Source organism: Mchenga conophoros, linkage group LG20 (genome assembly GCF_057382185.1).
Source record: "Mchenga conophoros isolate Kocher_MC1m ecotype Shallow Benthic linkage group LG20, M_conophoros_male_GT1.1, whole genome shotgun sequence".
Classification (NCBI taxonomy): Eukaryota; Metazoa; Chordata; class Actinopteri; order Cichliformes; family Cichlidae; genus Mchenga; species Mchenga conophoros.
In genome coordinates this window covers 19,999,226-20,011,650 of record NC_140545.1, presented here as the reverse complement: position 1 = coordinate 20,011,650, position 12,425 = coordinate 19,999,226, and the positions used below count along the sequence as shown (strand labels likewise).

Genomic DNA, 12,425 nt, shown 5'->3' with positions numbered 1-12,425 from the left:
GAATTTCACACCAACCATCAACATAAATTAAAACACATCACACAATGCGCGCCTTCGTCTTCTTTCCCTCCTGCGCGACAGTGAATTATCAGTCCATCGTCCCCGGCGCGTCTTCATTCCGTGACACAGCACCTGTCCTGTTTTATTCTCAGTGATGGATGTGTGGAGGTGAAGCAGGCCAGACAATGCCGTCCACAGTCCGAGGCGGGCGGGCAAGCCCACTGGTGATGCTCAGCCAGGCTTTGAGTCAGAGGAAATAAAAACCTGCGTCAGCCCTCCGGACTCCGAGGTTTAAGTATCTGACAGATATTTTCGGTTTTCTGGATATTTCACATTTCTCTACAGCAAAAACCGCCCCCGTCCTGATTTGCGTGCGTCTTTCATATCCCGGTGTTCACAGCTGAAGCAGTAACGTCATGACGTGGATCCGCTATGAGACGCAAAGTGTTTGACCCCATTAAAGCGTCTACAGAGCGTGTTAATAAAATATATGGACCCGATGCCGAGCGGTACTGCAATGTTTTCATTTCTGTGGGCAGGAAAAGATCCGCATGCGCTGACCAGGGTGCTGAAAGCGGACCCGCTGGGAGTCAGTTAACCGCACAGGAGCCTCTATACAGCTTCATCCCCTAAATATATTCAATCTAATAGTTTATAAAGTTGTATTTTCTTCGCTGTAACCGCATTAAAATCACAGAAGAAGCTGCTCCTTGAGGACAACCATTCACACATCCTATAGACAAATGCAACATTTCTAATTATGCAAATAATGGAAAATATCACGACTGTGATAAATAACGAAAATGCATAAATTACAAAAATGAAAACATAAAATATGCCGTTTCGCAGCATTTGTGCAACACATGAGGAACAACGGCTATCAGTGACTCAACAATGTGTATTTTTAAGGGTCTGATTCCCTTTCAGGATACAGACCGACAGATAGAACTGTCCATCATATCTATGAAACCTGAAATGGAAGAGAAATTAAAAAGCGCAACAATGGTCCAGTTCCGATGAAGCTGAAATATATAAACTCACCGCAGAGGGCGCCTGAACACGCCGGGTGAGATCCATTCACAGATACGTCACTAAACAAGAAACAGAATAATGTGCAGCTCATTCATCAGCAACAAGAATTATTGATTTTCATATTTGCGTCACCAACGATCTTTTGCCTTATTTTCTTTCTTCTTTATTGACATACAGTACTTAAATGTATTAGATCACCACCCAGTGTAAGGTTTATGCCAGAGCTGCCTTAAATTAACAGTATTGGTAATTAACAAAATCATTTTTATATTTTTGCAATGGTCGGTACAAAAACAATAGTTATATGATATTATATTGTTATATTTATTGTGGTTATCCGTGGATTTTCAGATTTACAGTGCTGATTTATAGCTGAAAATGATAAAGTGCATAGCTGTTATGATCAAGATGCCAAATTACAGTTATTTACATGCATTCATGAACAATTAAAAATAACTTTAGTTCTTGAATGTTATGCTTTATTAATTCCTGACCTCCAGAAGTCCAGAGTGCCCGCTCAAATTTAAGCATAAAAAGGTAAATTTACTTTGCTATTGAATGTTAAGGTAACTTTCTGAACCAAAAACACTCTGTTTCAGACAGGTTTTGTTCTACTGGCTCTCTATGATGTCACAGAGAGCAATTATCTCAGACACAAGATGTGAAAACATGTTCCACACACCTGCTGTTTTGAACTCATGTTTGTGTGGGACAGCCAATCAGAAGAGAGCTGACTTTAAAGCGGGAGGACCAATACAACTGCTGCCTTAATGTGTTGTGGCCCTTACGATATTTGAGAGAGGCACCATCAATCAGAGGACGCCCTATGAGCACTTGGGAACAGTGAGAAGGAAAGACTCCCTTTAAACAGGAAGAATAAAATAAAAAGACATGTATGCCCCTTTATTTATTAAATTTATATTTTTATTTATGGAACAAAAAAAATAATTTTTTTTCTTCACGATAGAAGTGGACTTTTGTAGTGCACTTTTCCCAATTTAAGCCTGACACATTAAAAAAGTAGTTTTTATGTTACTTTTTTTACAAGACTAAAAGTTCCTATACAAGCCATATACAAGCCTATGCTTTCAAAAAAGTACTGCAACATTTTTACAAACCAAATGACACATTATTAAAATCAGCTGAATACACATTCCTAATATTGTAAACCAATGGTGAAAGTAAAAAGCCACTATTATGTTTTAAATAAAACCTAATTTAAATAGAAACTAAAGGAAAAACACCCACAAAACAAAACACCTTTTTGTAGATGTTAAATATCAACAACTGCACAGATCAAGTATAAACATTTAAAACACTTTTACGACCCAAACTTTACAGCACCATTGAAAACACCTGAATAAAGATGTTTATAATGTCATTATAAATACATATAAAAGAGTTGTTTTATTAATCCTGCTAAAGTTTAACATTAGGTCTTCAGTGCTGGTTAAAACTAAAGTATGCAACATTTAAACAAAACAAAACAAAGGAATTACAGATAACCTGAAACTCCTCCTATAAGCTCCTCCCACTAGACAAGACCCTGATCCTGAACCCTGATCTTCCAGGTAAAAGTCCTTCACCTGATGCATACTCTACCTGTTTTTATATACACTTTTTTGTTACCTGTTCTGAAAAGATCTGTGATTGGCCGAAGTCTCCCATCACATATTACATTTTCTATTAAACCCTGAAAGCAGCCCAGGAGTCCAGCTGCCTCTCAGAAAAGTTTAAATAACCTGACAGGTTATTGTGACAAATTATGACCTCTATACCCTCTTGATGCTCTACTTTCTAATACACTAAATCTGCTGCTTAATAATATAATATAATATATTATTTGGTAAGAGTGGCTAAAGTTATTTTGTCAAATAGACAAAGTTTTCGACTCATATGCACACAAAATTGGGGGGGGGGTGGGGGGGAAACTGCACGATAACTAAGGACATGTGCTCACCATTCAAAGGCTGCACTGCAACTATCCAAAAGTAGAACTTTAAACATGGCCAAACATACATACAGATAAACATTTTTGTGCGATGTATTGTGTATTACCTGATTCATCAATAAATAAATAAATAAATAAATAAATAAATAAAGACTAACATGTTCTGAAAAACGTAATTATCATAAATTACTCTGGGTCATATCTCAATAATCCTGGAATACTCCACTAGGTCCACACGGCGAGCACCTCCAAAGATGAGGAAGACACCGAGACCCGTGGCATTTACTAAAGTGATGAGGGCAAAGACCACGGACCATGACTGTGTGACTTCAATCAGGTATCCTGATAAAGACACCAGCACCACCCCTGTGCAAAACAGAAAGATATCAGCCATCAGATATCACCCCCTGTGCTCAGCAATGTACACTTCTACAGTAAAGGTCAGACTTTGGCTACATACCCACAAAAGAGCCCATCATATTCATAAAACCTGAAGCAGGAAAGAAAATTTTATTAGACATTGAAAAAGCCAGACACTGGGCCAGCTTGAAGAACCTAAAAACCACAGAAACTCACCAAACAGGGCGCCTGCACACGATGGTGTCAGATCCTGTACATTCACAGAAACACCACTAAAACAGAAAAATAAGAAGCAGACGAATTTGAAGGAATTTTAACAAAGATTTACAGCAGGAGCAAACACATCAGCTACTGTTTAAAAACAAACTATTGTGATTTTTTGGTTTTTGCTTCTTATCCAGTATGATAGGATTTACCACATCTGTTGCTTAGAGGGAACTAATGTTAAAAAATAAAAACTAATCTCACAAGTATTGTTTTTAAGCAATCATCTATAGTTGAACTTACTGAACAAATTAGATTTGTGGGGGGTTTACTTGAGTCTTTTGTGTTATTTCAATGAAATACTGTGTTTTGATAGGTTAACTATGGCTTTTCATTGACTTCTCTTGACATAACTTTTACAAATTCATTCTAAGCACTAAAACCCAACATGAAACTAAACAATAAAAACTAACAAATACAACCTGGTACATTATCTGGTTTTTGTGTGTCACAAAGCTTTGCTGTCAAGCACCAATATTTTTAAATAAGACACCAGCGAGATGCAGTGTTGTTCTGAGTCACATGGTAATAAATGTGGGCACTGTAGTTTATTTTGAGTCACTGTCATGCTGTTGCACCAAATGTGCCTTGCTACTGAAAACAGAAATACATTTTGAATTTTCAGGACCATTTGCCGAAGACCTACAACCCAGCTGACTCACAGAGCCACAAATCTATTTTTTTTCTTTCTTTACTGACACTCTGCATATACAGCATGGCCCACATAAGATTCAGTGTCTAAAGCTGGTAATGGGCTTTGGGCTGTGTATTAAAAGGTGTTTCTACTGAGGGCAATTAAATATGCTGTGTTAACTGTTGAGTGTGAAGAAAGTGTTGTCATGACTCATCTTTTAACCAATTTTAGCACTGAAAATAAATGACTTTCTCTGAATATTTTTTACCCTTTCTAACAAATGTCTCTCCACTCTTTGGCAAGAAGCCACTGCAGTAATGGTGACTTGTTTACTTCTGATACTCTCGTAGATTCATATAAGAAGTTACAATAATCCAAGCATGAGGTGACCAGGGCATGAACCAAGAGACCACTATCTAATCTTTCTAGAACACACCCCTTTCTTTCTCAACACAGCACATAAGTCCTGGTTGATGGTTTGGATTAACAGGAGTCATTTTCCACACAGAGTCTACTGACCATATTATAACCTATTCTCATCTAGCGTCAAAAGCAGCACTGAGGTCAAGGAGAATGAGGATGGTGAGAAAGCCAGGATCTGATGTGAGAATGAGGTCATCAAATGTAAAAAGTGCCTGAGAAACCTATTAGTAGCTGGTCTGAGTATTTAGTATAAATCGGACATTTTTACCCGCTGGTGAAGGTGGTGAGACCCACAGCAGCACAAATGTAAATCACAGCTGCAGGAAATGTGACAACTCCAGAGAGAGGTAAAATAAACATACTTGATACTCCCATGGCAAAAAACTGAGGATCAGACAGAGAGACATACAGGTGAGTATTTAAAGGCACAGTCCACAGGCTAAAGATGAACAAAAGTGACAGCCGGGTGAGCAAATTTCTAATGGTTTGATTATGTCAATACTTAATGCAATGCACATGTTCATAGCTGTACTTCAAGATGGTCAGAATAATAAAACTGTGCACATAAAGAACAAGCGTTTGAATTTTTTTTGTAGTTTTTACACAAGTTTACACTTACAGAGCAGATAATGCAGCAGTAATCTAGAGCACTGGCATATAAACAGTTCTATGAAAGCTGCCAGGCTTGTAAATACATGTTTAAAACAGACTGCATAAATTCCCAAAGAACACTTCAGTAACTAGTCAGGACAAATCTCTCACCGCACACACGCTTTTATCAGTTCAAACAACAGCTACGCTCTCACACTTACCTGCATTATCTTTCTCACAGATGCTACACCATATCCTACAGATACCAAACCAGAACATTTCATACATCTTTAATAAAACATATTCTAACTGCAACATAACAAACATCACAGTAGAAGAGCGACCTTTTTTTGATACCTCGGTTAATGAGGAAATCTGAAACGTATCCTCCAACGAGTGCTGATGGGATTGCAGTTAGCCATGGAACAACATTATAGACCCATCCCTGCAGGAACAGACAGCTTCAGAGGGTTGTCATGTAGGTCCAGGAAACAGTGCACCATGCTTATTAGCTAAGTAGCAGTAATGGTGGAAATACCGTGGCATGAGGAAATGATTCTTTGAAGTATGTTGGCAGCCATGATAACAGTGTGTAGGATGTGCTGCACATACACATGTGAGCAAACACCATGGCCCTTAGAGAGAGAAGAAGATAGCGACCAGAGAGAGAGCAGAGGAGAGAGATGCGGTGAGGCTGGGAGACTCACACAAATATGAGGTGGTAATTATGAAAAAATAAAAGACTTTATAAGCTGTACCAGACAGGCGGCTTCTTAAAAAGGCTCAGCCAGGGTATTCTTGACAGACTCCACTCTGAGTTCTTCTTTGTTTCCATCACCTTTGGGGTAAGTTCACCTAAAACATACACTGAGCATGAGCTTAAACTACCATCTTCCATTACATTTGAGATTGATAGAGATATAAATATATCAGTAAATAAAACTAGCAAAAACGCTTTAAAACACATCGGTCTTCAGCACCTGTGTTTCATAACAAGTGCTGAAGACTGATTTCCATAAACTGGCTAACTTGCAGAAATATTTATTTTCAGTGTTTCACTACTAGACCTTCATCAGGCAAATTTTTATGACAAAAAGAAGCAGTGTTATTAAGGAAATGGCTGGAATCTTACAGCCAATCACCTTCCGCACCATAATAAATAGAAGAATGAATGCAGTGTAGTGTGTCTATTACAGGACTGTCACAGAGGGGCGTAAAACTATTCATGGTTTCTTTCACAGCTACAGCCAAATTAGATTCAGCTGTTAACCTAACATTAATGTCGACTGTTAGAGGAAGCACAGGCACAGCGAGTTCATGCAAACCCGACACAGAGGGGCCTCACGTGCAACTGCACCTAATATCTCTCTTCAACACAATATTTAAATGTTTGGGACAAAGACATAGCAGGCGTTTCTTCAAATTCTGTTTGTAGCTTTCAGTAATTTTGGAAGATTTTAAAGTATTTTTAAACACAAGAACTGAAGAAAAGTAGCTCGAGCTCTTTAAAAACAAGGTTACATTTATAAAGGAACTTGCAGGGATGTATCATTTATCTGCATAAGTGCATATAAACATAAAGGCCCATCAAATCAAACATATCAAATCAGACAGTTTGTGGAACTTCTAGATTAAAAAAAATCTCCTAGGGATCACCAGGAGACAAATATATGTCAATCCAAAAAAAGGATCCCTATCATAGAGACGCCAGATTAAAAGTCCCAAAGTCATTACACTTAAAGTCATTAGACATGAATTTATACATAAACTTTTATGCCAGTGAACTCAGGAAATGAGCAGCTGCCACAAACAGCTTCTCCATGCACCACTTTAGCATTTGGGCAACTGATTCCTATCATGATGTTTTTGAATCTACTCCTAATCTTCTGTTTTTAATATGAGCTTTGATTTTATTTTCTAATTTTCCACTTGTAATCACTCATTGGAATGTTTTTCAGTGAACAGACTTGCTAACAGACCTAGGGTGAGATTCAGACACTTCCTGAAGTACATCCAAGAAACCGGAGCAAACCACTCTGTGTGGATGATGGGCAGCTTTCAGAGGCAAGTGCTGTTTCAGGGAATACATTCAACCAGCCAGGTACAACATAAAATCTGGGATGGAACTGTGACACCAAAACTGCTTTTGTTTTCTTTAAAAAGTGATTGAAAATTATAAATAAATAAATGAAAAAATTTGAACTATCTGTCAAAGAAAAACAGTATATTAAGCCTCTTTGTTATTTAAGAATACATGATTCACTGCTGTACCTTTTAGTAAACACTGCCAAACAATGAGAGCCCAGAGTCCGGACAGGAAACCGATACTGTAGAACATGCTTTCCCAGCCATAGCGGTCGAGCATCAGGGTCCCCAACCCACCAGCTAACAATGTTCTGAAAGAGAAACAGAGATCAAGACAAAAGCATGCCATCAGAGATAAATGTATATTCATATGTCAGCTGTTATGTGTGTAAAACATACCCAAGATGTGTACCGCTTTGCAATGTGCTCATTAAAAACCCTCTCTCCCCTTCCACAACACGCTGTGAGCACAGGCTGGCCAAAGATGGGAAAAAAACACCTGTGAGAAATTACAAGACACTTTAAATTCACAGAGTATTCACCAATCAGCTACAACATTAAAAGCACATGACCACTGGGCGTTTCCCCTCTGAGGTGAATTCTGGTGTTTGGCATAGGGTGGTCAGGATCCTTTATATCCAGGATTAGTGTTGATAGCATGCGGCACATATCAACATACAGGAAATGAAGAAAAACTCTGGTGTTATAGTGGTGAGGGCCACAAGCCAAAACATGTCAGTCAAACAATAAAGTAGTGTAAGTGTGGGAGTATTAACCTCTCCAGACTTTGTCCTCTTCCTCTTGGACTGGAAGCTGGTGAAGTTGCACCCACAGTTGTGCACACAAAAGTTCACTACATTTACAGTCAGAAAAAGGACTGCTGTCGTTTCAGATCTATTATACATGTATGCTAGCCAAAAAAAGACACCTGCAGAACCCTGCAGAACTCGGGGGAGGAACTTGTGAGCCTGAGCTACCCCATCTACAATATGTTTAATAAACCTGGAGAACTGAAGGTTTTATTTGAAGGACTAGTTCAGCTTGTGGTCAGATATGGCTGCGCTTACTTTTGGAAAACTTATGCTAAACATTATGAATCACATTCCCCGAGTGGTAGCATGAAATCTGTACCAGGAACCAGCTTCCTTAAACTAGAGCAAGCTCAACATGCATCTGTCATTGTAACGGGTCATAGCCACGCAATTACTAAAAACAAAACAAAGCAAGCAAAAGAAAAAACACCATGTTGAACTTGTGTGATTTTACTCTGCCTGACAAAACCAGTATGTTGGCATGGCTACACTTGAAGGTTAATGGCATTAAAATGGCACAACACTCAGCTGGATATGTTTTGTACTTTTTGAAAGTGAAACCAGCAACAAGTCAAAAATTCTGTTTGAAAATCTGCCTGCTCGCACTTCTGACTGGGAACACTCACTTCCTAACATTTATGCTTGTTGCCTAGCAACTGCTCTCAGTCAAGAGAACAAACAAACCACAAATTCCCATTTTTATACTTTGGTTTTGAGCAGCTAACAAACTGGATAAAACAACTTAATTGCTGCAGCTTTTCGCTACTTGGAGTTGTTTTCATCACACTATTTATGCTGCTCATCTCAACAGACCAGTCACAGAGTTGTGATTTCATAGTTGCAGCTTGGAAAAACAAGACTAAAGTGTGGCTCATTTTATAATATAATATTTAAAGATACGATTGTTTTATCCTTTTGTCCACCACAAAGAGCTTTAACCCATGGGACTGAGTTCTGTGTGTCAGAGGAAACCAGAAGTATAAATGTGGAATTAAGCTGTGACCTCGGTAAACACTTTCTTGATTGCTTAATGGGTTTGATCACTGGATTTAGGCAAAACAGGATAAAAGATTGGGTCTGTTTTGCTAATTATGGTCAAAAAAGATTCTGCAGAGCATGCTCACTGAACTCTAACATGCGACGTCTTCTCTTTTATTGTTAGAGCCACAGCTCGCTCACCAAGTTTGGGTTCATAACACCAAGATGGTAAAAACACTCAGCTCGACGATGCATGACTAACTTTTGACTCATAGGTAGCCTGCTCAACCAGGTGACCTGTAGCAGTGTGCCCATTTCTGAAAGCTTTTCTTCTTTTTTGTTGGAAACTTTTGACATCACAGTAACATGATTGGTCATTTCCCATGATGGCCCAGGACTACCATTGATTACAAAGTTATGATAACATCACCAGCTATGGGTTATCAGATCCACCGTCCACCAACTGACTGTTTCCAGTCTCTCTCACTACTTTGTATTTACTGAACAGGCATCAGAGTGTTTTTGTCTTATTCAATGTTCAGCATGAGACTGAAGATGGGCAACAAGCTTGGACTGCAGTAATCTCCAGTGAGTGTTCTCTTCAATGCAGTGATTTGCTGGAAAGCATTAAGAGGGACTAGGAAAGACTGGTTAGGACAATGGGCTCTGCAGTTATGGCATGCAGCTTAAGCCCTTGCATCAGTGGTTGAAAAAAAGAACTAAATAGACAGCTGTCTGTCATGAGCTTGCTCAGTAAGAGACTCCTGTGGCTGTCTTGTACTACTTTGAGATCGAGGAAGTCTTTTGTCTGCTGGGCTGTCCAACTCTTCAGTGCACCACAGAAGGGGAGACAGATCAAGACACTGACTTTTCAGCCTAACTATCTGCAAAGCAGCGTAAAACTCTTAACCCTGGCTCGATTTTTTCTCTGTACACATGCAAATTTACACTTTTTTAGTTTAGTTTAATTCAGTTGCCTGTGTGAAAAAGACAAACTGGACTTCTTCTGTCACCAAAGAGGCTTCTTTAATAAATCCCTGGTAGGGGCCGACCCCTTTGGAGGTGGTCCTGAGGGTTGGGTCATTAACCCACTATTGATCATGTGATTTACACGAGCCAGTGCGTGAAAAAAAGGCATGGGTCATTATCATCACCAGGGGCAACTATGTTTTGGCTACCCACAATCCATGCTTGAGATTGTTTCTTCCACTCGCACCTTGGTGACCCCAACAGCTCACAGGATGGTGGGGTGGGACAATGTCTCACCGAGGTTTCATCCGGTGACAGTAATGATCCACACCGTTTTTCACACTTTGGCCCCCGTCACGGGTTTATTACCTGCCAGTTTTTGGAATTGACATTTTTGCACAGACAAGTTTTTAATAAATGTGTTGTTTTATATTGTATTGCTTTGCACCGTTATGTATATTTTTTGTGTTTTAATGTAAAGTGCTTTGGGATTTTGATCTGTATAAATGAATTGTACATTCTTACTAGAACATAATCACTGGTAGAATACTAACCTTGTGATATTCCCATGAGAAACCTGGCCACAGTCATGAGAGCCAGGGTGTGAGAGCCAAGATGGGCCAGCAGAGGAGTGCCAGCTGTGATCAGAGCCCATGATGATGCAGAGAAGAACAGGACACGCTCTCCTCCCACTCTAATAAACAACAATCATTCACAGAGCAACATCCTGAAACTCAAAATCTAACTTCACAGTAAACAGACCTGGAAGGTTATTTGCTCATTAAGCGAAGTCATGTGTGCTTTAACGCATCACATCCTTACCTGTCACTCGCGTGTCCTCCCAGGATCTGTGTGAGACAGTAACCCCAGAAGAATCCACCCAAAACCACCCCGGAATCAATTTTACTCCAATGAAACGTAGCAGCCATTGAGACGGCGCAGACAGGCATGGCCATCCGCGCACAATAGAGGAAGCAGGTGCCCATAAACAGCATCACGATCCATTTTCGAGCCAGGGATCTGTAAGGCAAACAGCTCTTGCTTATATAGTCAGATTTTGCAGTAAACTGCTTCCAGCGAACTGGGTGAGCGAAAACCAGTCTAGTGATGTCAGCAGCACTAAACAAAGAGTCTATAGCCACTGTGTGCACCTGCACTTGGACAAATGCAAATGCTCATACTGGCAAGTAAATATCCTCACAGAGATGGTGTTTGACGTGCTGGTGTGATAATGTTGGTTTAGTGCTTTAACGTGCTAATATTTGTTAATTAGTACTAAACACAAAACACTCCAGAGGCTCATGGACATCTCAATATTTTTGCAAGTAAAGCAAAGACAAAAGTCATTACATCTCAGGTGCAGCATAATTCTTTATACAGGGCTTCACAGCAGTCTGTGCAATAATCAAGAAGTTTAAATAATATATTTAAAAACACTGATGTCAATTTGTTGGTGCTACATCTAGTTGGTAGATGCTGAGAAACTCCACTTCTAAGTGAAAAATTTCACTTGTCGGTGATAAAATTAAGCTGATGTCTTTAGCAAAATGTAATCTCAGTTCATCTGGGAGTTGCTGAGACATTTGAGCCTGGACAAAGCCAGATGAACATGTAAAAACACACCAAACTAAATAACATACCTAAAAAAGATAAAGAACTACCAGTACCTTTGTTTTCACTACTACTGTGTATCATATCGGTCTTTACATTTCTAGTGAATAGTTACAGTACACATGTAATTTCTTTTGTCACTTAGTATCCAGTTGCCATTGTTCTTATAAAAAACAAACAAAAAAAGGCATTGTGAGTTAAGACAGCCATTTAGTGTATCAAATGAGTACATGTTTCAAGTGAGCTCTCAGTAATACCCTGACAGACTACAATCTAGTCATTAGCTGTTTTCTTAGTCAAATCTTTTGCCGTCTCACCTTGGCCATAGGTTTCGGTCTCCCGACTCCTCTTCTTTACATTCATCAGGCTCACAAATCTTAGGATCCAATAAAGAACCATTAGAGTCCTTCTTGTCGGCTCCTGATGTGTGTTTGTCAGCCATTCAGAGAACGCTGCCGTATCTGTTATCTCTGCAGCCTTTCCGCAATAAAGAAGCGTCATTTAGCTGAACCTCACAGCCTCAGGCAGATGAGCCTAACAGGTCAAACTTGTTTGAAGAAAACTCAAATGCACCTGGTTGTGATTTGCAGTGCAGACAGCAGAGGTCTCTGGTGGTTTTAGTGGATACAACATTTGCATGTTTCCCCTATAAAGGGCAGATGAATTTCGATATGAATTTTAAATCAAAATCCAGGTAATTTAAAATCTTCAATGA

General features: G+C 39.3%; 1 protein-coding gene across 3 annotated transcripts; it reads right to left on the bottom strand.

Moving 5' to 3' along the window:
- Positions 1–1,937: 1,937 nt before the first annotated feature.
- Positions 1,938–12,328, bottom strand: LOC146550672 (voltage-gated purine nucleotide uniporter SLC17A9-like). 3 transcript variants are annotated; one of them, XM_085259649.1, is made up of 14 exons: positions 12,284–12,328; positions 12,028–12,187; positions 10,922–11,119; positions 10,654–10,793; positions 7,740–7,839; positions 7,527–7,651; positions 6,014–6,110; positions 5,794–5,890; positions 5,613–5,700; positions 5,477–5,511; positions 4,933–5,048; positions 3,560–3,615; positions 3,444–3,473; positions 1,938–3,349 (listed from the first exon to the last, which is right to left on the bottom strand). In XM_085259649.1, exons 2-14 carry the CDS (start codon positions 12,150–12,152, stop codon positions 3,180–3,182), a joined length of 1,377 nt encoding a protein of 458 aa, XP_085115775.1. In that variant the 5' UTR covers positions 12,153–12,187; positions 12,284–12,328; the 3' UTR covers positions 1,938–3,179. The 3 variants fall into 3 exon arrangements, with proteins under 3 accessions (XP_085115775.1, XP_085115774.1, XP_085115776.1); XM_085259648.1 differs by lacking the exon at positions 12,284–12,328 and having other exon boundaries at positions 12,028–12,245; XM_085259650.1 differs by lacking the exons at positions 5,477–5,511; positions 12,284–12,328 and having other exon boundaries at positions 12,028–12,245.
- Between the last annotated feature and the right edge of the window lie 97 nt (positions 12,329–12,425).